Raw genomic sequence first — 14,802 nt, 5'->3', positions numbered from 1 at the left:
GGGTCGAGCGTGTGTCCGGCATAGTGGGTGGGGGTGTTTACCAGTTGTTTGAGTCCGAGATTGGCGAGGTTGTCAAGAAGGGTGGTGGTGTTACTGTCGTTGTTCTTTTCCAGGTGGAAGTTGAGGTCTCCCAGTAGAATGTAGTCCTCGGAGGGGAGAGCGTGTAGGCTGATGAATTCAGTGATGTCTTCGCTGAATTGTGTGCGGGGTCCTGGTGGCCTGTAGATGAGGGTGCCTCTGAGTGTGGTCTTGGGGTCGGTGTGGATCTGGAAGTGAAGGTGTTCGGCGACTGCGAGGTCATCGTCGGAACTGGTTGTGATGCGGATGGTATTCTTATGGACGATGGCGATGCCTCCTCCTGTTTGGTTGATGTGGTCTTTTCGGATGATTTTGTAGCCGTCAGGGATGGCTATGGCGATGTCGGGTGCTGATGAGGCGTTCATCCAGGTTTCTGTAAGAAAGGCGACGTCCGGCGAAGTGGCGTCAAGTAGGTTCCAAAGTTCAGTGGCGTGTCTGTGGACCGAGCGGGTGTTGAGCAGGATGCACTTCAGGTGGTTAGTGTCGGAGCTCTGTTTGGGGTTTGTGGATTTGGTGCGGGTCCTGATGTAGTCGAACTTGCAGGGGTGGCAGGTGAAGGGTCCATGTGTGTGTCCTGGGGCAGCTTGGTAGCAGTCAGGGAGACGGCCGGGGTTGAGTGCTGAGAGGGTGGCGGCGTTGTACATTATGCGGGAGGGGTGGGTATTGCGGGGGCCAGGGGGTCTGGCGCTGGGCGCGGTCCAGGCGCGGACCGGCGTAGACGGGCTTACCTTTGGCGCACCTTCGGCGCGCATAGGGCGCGTCCGCTGCGCGCAGATGCATCTGTCATAAGAGGATGGTGGAGGGGGGTGGAGCGAGGGAGGAGCAGCTGGGATGCGGGAGCGGGGTGGAGAGCCGGGCTGGGAAGCACAATAACAAACAACAAAATGGCAGCACGCCAAAAAGCGAAGCAGGACGAGTTTGGGGCACAGCCTCAACAAACGCGAACAAATGGGCAAGCAGTACTGGCACAATCAGGCACCAACAACGCAAGCTGGCAAGCGAGCAACACACAATGCAAAATAAATTAAATAACAATCTACTAGTACAGCGCCACGAAAACTCTACAGTCAGGCACAAATAGTTGGGCAGTCTGGCAGTATAGCGCTACGATAGTAGTTTAAGCAGGCACAAAAAGTTCAGCGGTCTGGCAATGAGGCGCTACGATACCACAGATAGGAGCAGGGAGCAGCATGGGGAGCGACCGCTTCTGAATAACTCAGGATGGCGTGGAAGCAGCGGCTGACCTCCAGCTCCTGCAAAAGCGGCACATTGGAGGTGGGCCTGGACCTGTGCTTCCTACTGACTGATTTTCATTCCAGATTGACTGAAAAACTGGGGCTCGGCCTTCAAAGTCTCATTCTGCTTTTAAATCGAAAGAGCACACAGGGCCCTGATCTCAAGGCCTCCCATGGGTTCTACACCACTGTCCTTCTCAACAATGCTGATTGTGATGTAATCCTCCGAGCAGCTCAAAGGCTTGGGTCTCTTTCCTTTCAATCCTCCCTGGTGATGGTATTCCCGGACTAGACGCTGAATGTCCAGCAGAAAAGACAATCCTTACAAGAGGGGAAGCAGAACATGAGACCACTGGACATCCAATATATGCTCCTCTTCAACGCTACACTGAAAGTCAATACAACTCAAGAGCTTTATTCGGCGACACAAAATTGCCATAAAAATACACAGAATTAAAAAGCAATCAGGCAATATAATTCATAGAACAATAAAATTCTTTAAGATATTATCACATAACAATCATAAACCCTGGACAGAATCTAACACAATACATTGTCTTAAATAAATAACTTTTAAACTAAAAAGAGCAACATTAAAACACTCTAATATATCTTTAAGTACAAGCAGAAATGTCAATGCATCTTTATAGCCTTTTGTATTCCGAATAATATGAAAGGGGTTTCAAATATTTGCAGCGCAGCTCCCTATTAAATTTACAGAATAAATTAAAGTGCTGTGTGCTTTGCTTACTCATTGCATCACAAGGACATGAAGTTTTTATCAGGGGTATAGGCCTTCATCCTCGGAAATGCAACCAAATAGTGCACCACACTACATCTACATCTAGTTAGGACATGCCGGTGTTGGTTGTTTTTAACACTCATCAAATACTCCTGACAACCCTCTCTTTCCTCCAAGGACATATACATAGCAAGCATCATTTTCTCTACACGAAGTCTAGCTTCCGACCTAAGCAGACAAAAAGTGGCCTTAATCCGACTCTTGGTTAATGCTAATACCTGTGCTAGTTCCTCCCCCACTGCCATATTAAACATAGACTTAAACATGGAAACTATATAAGCCAGCCATAGAATGGGGAAAAAACCTAATCCAGTTTTAAGCATTCAAGTATAATCAGTTTGGTAAAGCTAGTTTTGTGATGTATTCCTATAGGTTCTGTATCGATCCCCCTATTCCTGACCCTGTTCTGGTTAATAATTAACTAGCAGCCATCCCACGGTGCAAAAAACCGTTATCTGATTAAGCCACACCACGGCACAGGAACGCGTTATCTGATTAGTTCATAACGCTTGCCATCTAATTAGGCAATCACTATTCCTCCAGCCCCTGATAAGGCATACGGAGCTCTCAAAACAAATCAAACCTATGACAACCTGGGAAAATCCCTGCGGCCATTGTTTTGATTTCACCGAGAACTTCAGTAAAGAATGTGCTAACGACCAGTCCGTATGACATCCTTAATGACGTATCTATGTCCATCCTTACGTCAATCTCGACACCTTACAGGTATAAATATTACCGACATTGCCTTAAGCAAACACACGCGGTGGTGACGAGATCGGAGCAGCGAGACGCGCTGAGGAGCCCAGCAGAGAGCGAAGCCCACACGCGCTGCCCCGCCTTCCTGACGCGCTGAGAACGAGACGCTGTTTTTCTCCTGCCGAGAAATCCAGCTCCGGCGCTTCCAAGCGGCCCTCGCAGGCAGCTGGAATATCAAGACCAGAGACGAGAGATACCAGCCCTCAACCATTCTAGATCTCAGGTACAGAACTGAATAACCCCTTACAGAGAATTCTTGAGTCAGTCCCTTGGCAAAACAAACTTAACTTAAACTGCTACTTATCTACTCCCGCCCACGTATTAGGCTTAGGTCAGGTACATTGGGGTAGGCGTGGTTAGAAGCACCAGTTGAGTACGATTAGTCAATGTATATATGTATATATCTATTTTATCGATTTTAAATATCATATGGCTTAGAAACCATATCAATGCTTCTGCAGTATTATTTTATACTCCTGCTTTTATTGTATGCACTTTACTTAACCATAAGTATCGCAATAATATCGATTCATTTCTCTTGTACGAGAAAAGAGACTGATCAATAAATAACATCTTTTATTGAACACGCCCGTCTCTTCCTTTTCTCTACAATCTGGTGGAACTAAGAATGCACTGAACTGACTGAGTAAAATAAGTTGTCTTTTGTTTTCACACGACTCTAGAGATACACTCTTGATTAGGGGAGAGCAAAGTTGTCATGTTCTATGGTTGTCAGAAACTAAATCCCTTCTTGTCTATCCAGGGAGGTTAAACTCCTCCTTGCCTATTCGAGAAAGTTTCTAGTGAACTCTGAGCTAGCTGGCAAACCCAAAACTTTAAGTCTAATATCGTCAGTAGAAGACCTAGTTAACCTCTGTCCTGGGTCTATACTACTGAAGGTATTATTCCAATGCGCAGAGCCTATTGGGATAATAGGAACTACACTACAGTTTCTTCTTTCACTCAGACAGAGATCCAAGGCAACAATGGTTTCATTAGAAGAAAATCCTCCAGATAAAACAACCCCACCTCCCATAGTCCAAAACCCAGATTTGAAACTGGGTCTCCGGGACCCGGCATTCTTAATTTGGATGTATACACAAAAAGAGAAGGGGGACGGGGAGCTTATATAGGAAAAACAAAGTGGAAGAAGTGGTGGAGGTCCAGTGCCCTTGCTCCCAAGATGAAGGTTTAAACACACATGGGGGCATCAGTTCCTCTAGGAGAGTGAACCATACTCTAGTTCGCTCAGTAGTACAGAATACAGGGGGGATTATACTGTGTACAGTGGTCGCTCTCCTAGAGAAACTGATGCCCCCATGTGTGTTTAAACCTTCATCTTGGGAGCAAGAGCACTGGACCTCCACCACTTCTTCCACTTTGTTTTTCCTATATAAGCTCCCCGTCCCCCTTCTCTTTTTGTTTATACATTTAAGTACGGCAGGCTAGCCGTGGGACGTCTATCCCTGTCTTTCTTCTTTTTAGATTTTAAACTCTTGCTCTTTGGAACCCCGCACTGTCTTACGTACTTCACGTAGTGGGAGGGATACCAATCTCTTATGAGCATAGGGACTCAATTACTAACGTAGGAACATGGACAGCGTAGGCTTGAGTTTTGATGATGAGATGGTGGCTGACATCCTGAGGGCACCGTCCCTACTATCGGCCGACGGCAGTGCTGCTTCAGGCAGCAAAGATGAGGATTGGAAAAAACTAGAATCCCTGAGAAAACTCCAGATTAAAACTGCACTACATGGGATAATAATGACTGAGTATTTGAGGGCAAATATTGCACCTAACGGCCTTTTAGTCTCACTATCACCAAGGATCTTCTTAGAGGACCAGACCTTCCGTATAGAATGGTCTAAGATAGCGTGGAAATGCACAAGAGATTGGCTCATTCTAATAATTCATACGGCGAAACGCTTATCTGATGAACTCCTCATCCAGATTACTCTAGCAGAGAATGGACTAAAGGCAGGGATCACAATAACATCCTTTAAATCCAGATTATCTGAGATATACAAAGACTTGAATGAACATAAAGAATTTCTCACAAAACAGAAAATAACAAAATTACAGAAAGATGTAAAGAGATTTAGCCAAGAAAAAATGTATCTCTATACAAAAGATGACTACGTAGTCCAAAATCAAGATACCACCTCTGATGACGCAAGCAGTGTAAACTCCAACCGATCAGGGTCGCTAGGGAGCAACTCGAGTAACTCCAGCAATGGGTCCAGAGGCCACACCTCACAGTATTTGGGGAGGGGAGGACAAAGTTACCAACCTGGCCCAATGTTACCCCATTTCCCACAACTACCATACCAGTTACCAGGATATCAGGGCCAATGGATGGGACCACCACCACCAATGTGGAACATGCCACCAGGACCCCCGATGCAACCCTTCTACAACCAATATCCGAACCCCCCTTTTTTCAACAGAGGGAGGGGCAGAGGAAGAGGGAGAAGAAGAGGAGGAGCGAAAACAGTACAGTGGCAAGACCAGGGTCAGACGGGACAACCGAACATGACGAGGGGACAGAGACTCTAGTAGTCAATCTGTCTTCCCGAGCCCTAACGCTAGGAGAAACTAGATTATCGGAAAAGGGGCTGGGTTTCGTTCCCACTCCCAAAGAAGATCCTTTCCGCCGACAACAGGAACTACATCAGTTCTTCAGGAAAGTCAGAATAAAAGCTTTTTTTGAAAATAAACCGGACTCGCAACCAACAGAGACTGGCCTGAAGAGACCTTCGACTTTTACGCCCACGGCTGCCATGACGCCCAAGGAAGTTCTGACGTTTGAACAAGGCATCTTGAAGGACGTGGCTGCACTGGAACAGAAACATCCATACAATAATTTGTCGAATGAAGAAAGGAGGATTCTTAAGACACTAACTGAGGACTCCACCATCATTTTGAAGCCCGCGGATAAAGGCGGTGCCACCGTAATCCAAGATATAATCATCTACGATGCAGAATGTGCGCGACAATTGTCCAACAGGAAATACTACCAACCCATTTCCGTGGACCCGACCGCAGGTTTAACGAAACACATCCAAGGCATTGTACATGAGGCCACCGTGGAAGGATGGATTTCCAAGCAAGAAGCTGCTTTTTTGACGCATACAGATCCTCGTGTGCCATATTTTTACACACTACCGAAAATTCATAAAGGTGTGAATCCACCGCCAGGGCGCCCAATCGTTTCGGGCATTGACTCTATTCTTGAGCCCCTGAGCAAATTCTGTGATTTCTACTTGAGGCCCATAGTGAGTCAAACTCCGACATACTTAAGGGACACCACGGAGGTACTTAATCTCATAGAAGATTTTCCGTATCCGGAAACTATTGACCTCCTCATAACCATGGACGTGGAAGCGCTATATACAAACATTCCGCAAGACGCTACCCTGGAGGTTTTAGAGGCCACCCTGCTCAACATCATGCCATGGCCATATGAAACACCTGTCTCCTTCATATGCGAGTGTGCATCCATTGCATTGAAAGAAAACTTTTTTCAATTCAAGACCCAGCTATATCATCAAACACAGGGCACCAGCATGGGAAGCATATTTGCCCCGAGTCTGGCCTGTTTGTACATGGCGGACTTTGAGGGCAAATACATACTGGAAGAATCTATTCCATTCAGAGAGAATGTGCTCCTATGGCGTCGATTCATTGACGACGTCATCATCTTCTGGAAGGGTGAGGAGGATGTGTGCGACCGGTTCTGCGATTGGGTCAATACCCTTGACCCTTTCTTGAAGTTCACGAGTACGAGATCACGAACTGAGATCCCGTTTCTGGACCTCTTAATCTCCAATGACAAAGGCAGCTTACACACGACAAACTACCGGAAACCCACGGACCGGAATAGTCTCTTAATGTATGAGAGCCACCACCCCAAGGCACTAAGGGACAACTTACCTATAGGACAATTCCTCCGCTTGCGCAGGAATTGTGATACCTTGGGCGAATTTGAGAAACAAGCAGGGATTTTGAGCACCAACCTCAAGAACCGTCATTACCCCACAAGAATCGTACATCAAGCTCACAAAAGGGCCAGAAATAACTCCCACCAGGCACTAATGGAGGTAAATACCAAACCTACAACAGACGTCATTACGTGTGTTACGACTTTCACACCCAGCTCCAATGCCATAACGAAAATAGTCAGGAAACATTGGGATATTTTGAAAACCGGCACTTTCTCGGCAGGACCCCCACCACTCTTTGCATTCAAACGGACACGGAACCTGAGAGATGAGTTGGTCCATACCCACCCAAGACAATTAACGCCAATACAACCCACACTGTGGACAAGGCCCCCTGTGCTGGGTCATTACCCGTGTGGAACGTGCATTGCATGCCCTGAGACACAGGCAACCAAAGAAATAGATCTTGGACTGACAACGCCATGGCGACAAATGAGACATATGAACTGTAATACCGGTAACTGCATCTACATGATCCGCTGCCCGTGTGGTTTGAGATACATCGGGATGACGACACGTCAGGTCAAAGTGCGAATAGGGGAACATAAGAGCCGAATACGCACAGGCAAAACCAACACGAAGATGTTGCTCCACTTTGCAGAGAAAAAACACTTGGCAACCAGCTTGAAGTGGACAGTGATAGATTCCAATCCCATGTGGTCCACGAAAACCCTATTCAGATATGAACAAAGGTGGGTCTACCGTTTGAAATGTGACAGAGAGGGTTTGAATGAGGACATCCCCTGGGTTGAATTGCTTTAACTATTCCACCCATTGATGCTACTGACGACACCGAGTACTACCATTAAAATATGGATAGACTACCATCAAATAACTCAGATATTTCCAGTGTAACTGTTCTAGTCAACCCCACACCTAACCAATCTGACCATCTGGGCTCTGATGTCTCGGGATGCCAGCCACAGTTTTACAGTTTAAGGAATAGTATTTATATACACACACAGAGATGTCATGTACTACACTCAGAGACATGAGTGAATTCCACACGATTATAACTAGAGGGGCTATAATGTCCTGACGGATTAAGTGTCTGACCCACCACAGTTATCTCAGAATGTTTCTGTTGAGCCAGTATAGACTTATTATCACCCGGATCAGTTATACAATACTCATCTCACGTCCAGTAAATAACACTGAATGCCTCTGTTATGCTAGAATATTTTTATAATCACTCAGTTAAGTGGAACTACACTGTTCTCCCCAATCGATTAAGAACAACGGCTCACCACTCTAAGATGGCCGCCCCATTTCCCGGGCCTTTGACATCCCGCCCACTTCCGCCCTGAACTCGGAGGCAACCCGGAACTACTCATACGGCTCCGTGATAGCAACAGAACGGTATAAGAGAACGAGTCGGGACTTCCTCCGGCTCCATACCGCGCAGCACTTTGCCGAGGGTAGGAGTCAGTGACACTAACGGAGGGAGAAAACAGTAAGTACTCTATCAAGAGAACCTTTCCCCTTCCGATAGTCATTCAAGTCCGTTAGACGAAATGGAGCATGCTAACATCAACCGAGCCAGTTAATGTTCAGAAGCCCACATACCGGGCTGAGGACGGCGGGCCGGAGTTACTATGTATTGTAATGCAGCATTACAAGCATGCGAGATCGTATAATTAAACAACCGGCTCTCTCCCTTCTGTTTTTTCAATATTCCCTCACTATTCGGGCAAGTGGCTGCCGAGGGGGCTAACACCTAGGACTTCTGGGGTATGTTGAATTACCAATATGTGTGTTGTTTTTTGTCACTGACATGCCTGCCTCATGTTTGGGCATACTAGTGTTCTAGGGAGATTCCACTCTAGATCACCACGTTTATTTGAATTAGGGGTTGCTAAGATTGCTAAATTGAGATACGCATTGTGAGACAGAGGTTTCTGTTGACACAACTGTTACCAGCAAAAACACAATTTCTGACTACAGTATGTCCACGAATAATTCCGGCCATTCTTAGGCAGTCGCCACATAGGCTTGAGAGATGGGTTCTTCATATGTGAGACTAGCAATTTACATATCATGTATATGAGCGAGATTTTAAACCCAAATCCATAAACACGCCAGGATAATGAACCACCATCAACTTGATGAAAATGTATTATTATTTTTTAAATAGATGTACAGTCGCTTTGCTCTGTGTTGACACTCTTTTTTCTTTACAGGTTGGGCTAAGGTACACACTTTGAACGTACCTGGTAGCGCTAAGACGCTGGACACCTTGATGATAAAGGTATAGCAGGCTCATGGGCGATAGGCCTAGAACCTGCTTTTTCAAACCCCACATTTTGGTTTGAGCAATATTTTCTTGGTCCTGAAGAAGCGCAATTGGATCCATTAGGGACCACTTGAGGCGCGAAACATGTTGACCGAACAACTACATCTATATGTATATATATTTTAATATTTTTTGTATATTCACACTCTTACCCTGAGACAAACGTCTAGTACTATAGACGCCCCCCTATTATTTGGTTTACATAGGGACATTCCAGGGTCCACTTCTTTTAATTGGCTATCCAGACCCTTGAATAAACTTATTGACGGGTACTGTCTGGTCATTTTAAATTTGCACTCACCTTACACAACTATTGCACTAGGCCCTCAGACCCGCATGCACAACTGCGGCATCTCCATCAAAAGAACTACGCAAAAGAGCCCCCCCGTGGGGCCCGTGAGGGACTGCAGCGCCACCCACACGAGGAGCAACGCCCAATGATGACTCAGGGCGCCAGGACGGTCTTCTGAGGGCACTAGGTCACCGAGGAGAATCCACCCACTTCACACCTTTTTCCCTTCCTTTTGTATTCTTAATTTGGAACCAGACGGGTTGCAGGTCAGTGGGCAAGCTATTCGAAACAGCTGGCCCTCTTCCCTTTGAGACCCTACACTCGGCCACTGGGTAATGCACCCCACCATCCGCACCGGTGCAGAGAGGTAACTTACTCCCTGTGAACGAGGGCTCCTAACCAAAATGTTGGACAAACACAGGATCTCAGAACTGTGCCGATTGATCAGCCCCTCCACAGAGACTCCTAAGTCTAGGGGCCAACTCTGTAGGGGGAACCGAGAAAGGTAGCGAATTAACAGCAAAAGAGTAGGGCAACATTTACTATAGGGCATGACACACAGCCCATAATATGGCCAGCATAGAAACCGCCACCAAAATTGTTACCTAATGGTATTACACACCACACCAACTACATACAGATCTCCGGAATGTTGGCGCCAATGAAGGGCAAATCTCCATTCTATGCGACAGTCCGAAAATACAGCCATACTGGGAACAGGTACTCGCAGATATAGACACACACTTGGCCACAGAACTCCCCAGATTCCCGGCATACATTGTTTTAGGACTCCCCAATCCTCTCACTTCTCCCCTTCGGTTAAAGCGAGGTAGACAGATCGGCTTGGCCCTGGGGGCAGCCCTACAGAACATTTGATCACACTGGGGTTAGAGGCTGCTACCCACACATTTGGGGTGGATACACCAGTTATGGCATATCTTAGGGATGGAATGCATCACTCTCTCCCTGTTTAACCAAAGTGCTTTGTTCCCTGAAATGTGGGGACCATTCCTAATCCTACTGACATCGGAATTCAATGAACTTACCTGCCCCAAATATCTACGACTCTTCAGTCTGTCCGAAGCCCGAGGCCCTCCATAGCCTCTACCGTGAGATCACGATGAAGATATTCAAGGGCATGAGTTGGGCTAAGATCTTCCCCTACCACTCTTTCTTTCACTTTCCCCCTCTAAAGCAGTCACCAGGTCCGGGGACGGGGGGAGCCACGGCCTCTGTAGGGCGTGTCTCCGGGTGGTGACATGGGGCGGGGAAGGGGCAGGGTGTGGGGGTTGTAAAATGCGGGAAACAGACGATTTCAGGTAAGTAACGCTGTATCGTCAAATGCGATGCAGCGTGCGCAACAAAATTTGTCAATAATGTCACCCAGATGAGTGCTGGCTTGCCGGGCCACCAAGCTTTGCTTAGGGTCGATTTCCAAAAGGTATTCAGCTCGGTGAACTGGGTCTATCTCTTCACACTTCTAACACACCTGTACTTTGGACTCAAATTCATTAGTTACATCAGACTGTTATACAACCATCTCCTGGCCAGGGTACGGACCGGCAGTGCGTATTCCACTGGCTTGATATAGAGAGAGGCATCTGTCAGGGTTACAGTAAAGAGTGAAAGAAACCTAGAAAGTACTTTTGTCAGAGAAGACCCAGAAGTGGGACTTTAAAGGCTTTAATCTGTAACTCAAGAAATGTTTTTATGCATATTCAACGGCATGTGCCCCCAAGACATGTCATTTGCCATTGTAATTATGCAAATTCTGAACAATAAAACACGACATCCATATTAGTAGTCTATGTCCCCTTGAAGTACTTCTCACATGTTGCATTTTAGACAAATGGTAACATTCAAGCTTCTTTTGTATGGAAATCAAAGTTTTCAGGGGTATTTCGGTTGACAAAATGTTTCATTCTCATGCACTTTAAATATGTACAAGTAGCATGCAAAGTTTTCTGTTAGAATACAATAAAATGTCACTAAAGAGATTTGGAAAAAAGAATGGGGCTAATTCTTAATACAATTCTTTTTGTCTTTCCCAGTCAGGAGCAATGCAGTATCCTCCTTGATCTTATGAGGGACTATCAAAATTTAAAATCCACTGTCACGAAAGTGATCGAGAATGCCGAAGAAGTAGCTGTCATAAAATCTACGTTAAAAGACCAAGAAGATATCAGAAGAATAATGTCTAAGGTAATCTTTCATTTTTACGAGAGATACTGAGAAAAGTTACCACTACGTCTTTGGCAGGTATCTGGTACGATAAAGCTATTTTTGTTATGGGGAAAGGTTTTGTTTATTGTAGAGAAATCAACAATAAAGTAATACAGTTTACATAGTGGTGGGACCTTCATAAAGCACACATGCAGTGCTTCATATCAGAAAAATTAAGTGCAGGGTCCCGAAAGTTTTTCTTAGAAGCCTGTTGCTGGCCCTACTGCATGCTGGGTTGCTGAATACCAAAGTTTGATTCCACCTCTTCCTTCCACCACCCTCCACTTCCTGTCTCTTCATGTCATTCTTGCAGGTTTGTTTTCATTACAATATTCTCTCTCTGACATTGTTCTCCTAACTTTCTTTTTGACTTTCTTTCTCCCTTTTCCCTCCCTTTTCTGCCCCTTTTTTTCCCTCGCTCTATGTCAAAGTCTGATGATAAACAATAATTCCAAACCCCCTCCCAAAATGGATTGTCAATGCCCAACACCTACAACCACTTACCTAAATGGAGCACTTAACACATGATCCGAATGTACACATACATAAATATACAAGTACAATCTTCAACTATTCTTTACCGTGCTAAGGTGTTATAAACGTGTGTAGTGTGCACGACTCACGCATACAATACACGTGTCATTGTAAACATGTATACAATAGTGTGCCTTGCCGGGGGAGAAGTCAGTGAAAGGCAACACACATGAGAATGTAACATAAGGTATTTATAAACATTTATCTATGCATTTCCAAAACGTACTTTGACGCCTGAGTTGTTGATGAATGAACCAGGTGTATGTGCTGCAGAAAGTGTTGGAAAGTGAACCAAGTTGTTTAAAAACACAGCAATAGCATACAAAGTGGACTTGTTTCGTGTAAACATAAGTACAATGAAGGTTAAGTGCAGTGCTTTGAATGGAGAAACCCTTCTGTTGGCAGAGTGTGGGATCTCTACCATTAGCTGGATAGGACAATTCAAAGCACTGGTTTAGTGTGCAGTAAGAAAGGTGCTGTGAATTCAGAAGTCAGGTCAGTGGGTCTATGTCGGCAAAGTACATTATTCCTGGTGTAGTTCACACATGCATAGAACCCAGATGCATGCAAATCCACGAAAACTCGTCAAATTTCTACTTGGCTAGGGGGTAAACCATGCATTTGTCGCTTAAGTGAAATGAAATGAAATGAAATGAAAAAGAAATTTCTAGAGCGCACTGCGGCCAAGCGGCTTCCTGGCGCTGAGGAACACATCAGTATCTGCCAAGGGGCCCAGGGGGATTAGCTAGGGAAAGCCTGAAGAAAAAGAAAAGTTTTCAGGGATTTACGAAAGTGAGAAAAAATAGGGATAGAGCGAATGGAGAGAGGGAGATTGTTCCAGATCTGGGGGGCCCTCACCGAGAATCGGGTGCCCCCGGTGCGGGATTTACGGAAGCGGGGGACGTGAAGAAGAGAGAGAGAGGAAGAGCGGAGAGAGCGACAAGGGGCATGAGAAGAAATTAAAGAGTTAATGAAAAGCGGAGCAGAACGGGCATGCGCCCGGAAGGCCAAACAGGCAAGTTTAAACTGGGACCTGAAATGAACGGGGAGCCAGTGAAGGGTTTTGAGGGCCGGAGTGATATGGGAGGATTTGGGAAGACGGAGGATAAGACGGGCCGCCTGGTTTTGGATGGCCTGGAGACGGCGAGTTTCGTAGGCGGGAATGCCTACGTACAAGCCGTTTCCATAATCCAGGCGGGATGTAATGAGGGCAGTGATAATAACTTTGAGAGCATCAACAGAAAAAAACCGAGAGATTTTGCGAATGAGGCGGAGGGAAAGGAAGCAGGAGGAGACGACGGAACTGATTTGGGCATGCATAGATAGATCATTGCTGATCTTGATGCCCAAAGTCCGGACAGAGGAAACTGGGGAGGGGGGAGGGCCAAAGGAAAGGGGCCAATGAACTGAGGACCAAGGATTAGAAGGGCCACCGGTGAGAACGAGCTCTGTCTTGTCGGGATTGAGCTTCAAATGATTGAAGCTCATCCACTGGGAAATGAAGACAAGGGTAGAGCAAAACTTGGGGAGAGAGTCAGTTGGGGAGGAGAGATCGAAAACGAGCTGGAGGTCGTCTGCGTAGTTATACACCGAGACCCCCAGCTCGAGAAGGGAAGAGATAAGGGGGCGGATATAAAGATTGAAGAGAAGGGGGGAGAGGGAAGAACCTTGGGGTACCCCACAAGTGACCGGGAGGGGGGGAGCGGAGAAGTCAGAAAGGTGAACTGCCTGTGAAGTGTTCCACCCCATGTATATTTTTTCTGCTTGAAAGAAAGGCGTGTTTGACCCCCAATTGATGGCCTGGAGCTTGAGTGTGGCTTTTGGAGCGGATAGAGGAACATGCCCAAGACAAAGTTTGGATGAAAAGAGATCTCTGTTTTTCTGCCAATGAGTGCCTACTGCAGACTGCACGCTAAGCAATATGTGTGTTTTTGAATTCTCCAGTTTTTAATCTACTAAAATAGCAGCACATTAGTGCACATTCCTATCTGCTCTTTGATTAGATGTGCCACGTTTTATGAGAGTCTGGATCACAAGAATGTTATGATTTTGGTGCAAAGAGGCCAAAACACAGTCTTTGTTGAAAGATGAGAAATATATTTTTCATTCCCAGCATGAAATGACTAAGAATGAGCTAAACGACCGTCAGAAAGAGCTGGACGACTTTACTAACAAAGGAAAGCATGTCCTTGCTGAGCTGAAGAAAATCCATGGTAGTGACATCAGGATAGTGAAAAAAGACATGGACAATATTGTGGACCACTGGCTTGATGTAAGTACCATATGTTAAAACCCATTGTGCTTTGTTATAGAAGCTTTGAACTAGTTAAGGAAAACAGGGCAAATCCGTTCATCACTTTTTGCTGCATGTCTAATAAGGAATGGATCAGACCAGTGGTTGTCAACCTTTCGACTTCTGAGGACTCCCGTATAATCATTATTCGTACACAGGGACTCCACTGGAACCTGAGGACCACGTCTCAAGCATTTTATGAATATTTGAACTTCAAAACATTAGACAAAAATACAGAAACAAGCATTCATCAAATAAATACACAAATGACATATGTAGGTAGCCCAATTGC

At 45.8% G+C, this 14,802-nt stretch overlaps 1 protein-coding gene across 1 annotated transcript in view; it reads left to right on the top strand.

Moving 5' to 3' along the window:
- SYNE1 (spectrin repeat containing nuclear envelope protein 1) overlaps positions 1-14,802 on the top strand; it is a 2,361,447-nt gene that overhangs the window by 805,062 nt on the left and 1,541,583 nt on the right. Inside the window, exons 41-42 of the mRNA XM_078648775.1 lie at positions 11,512-11,662; positions 14,331-14,489. Of these exons, the coding sequence (XP_078504901.1) occupies positions 11,512-11,662; positions 14,331-14,489 (310 nt within the window). The remainder of the gene's footprint in view (positions 1-11,511; positions 11,663-14,330; positions 14,490-14,802) is intronic.

Source organism: Lissotriton helveticus, chromosome 6, assembly GCF_964261635.1.
Source record: "Lissotriton helveticus chromosome 6, aLisHel1.1, whole genome shotgun sequence".
In the NCBI taxonomy this organism is placed as follows: Eukaryota; Metazoa; Chordata; class Amphibia; order Caudata; family Salamandridae; genus Lissotriton; species Lissotriton helveticus.
The sequence above is the reverse complement of the archived record's forward strand: the minus strand, read 5'-3'. Positions and strand labels throughout refer to the sequence as shown.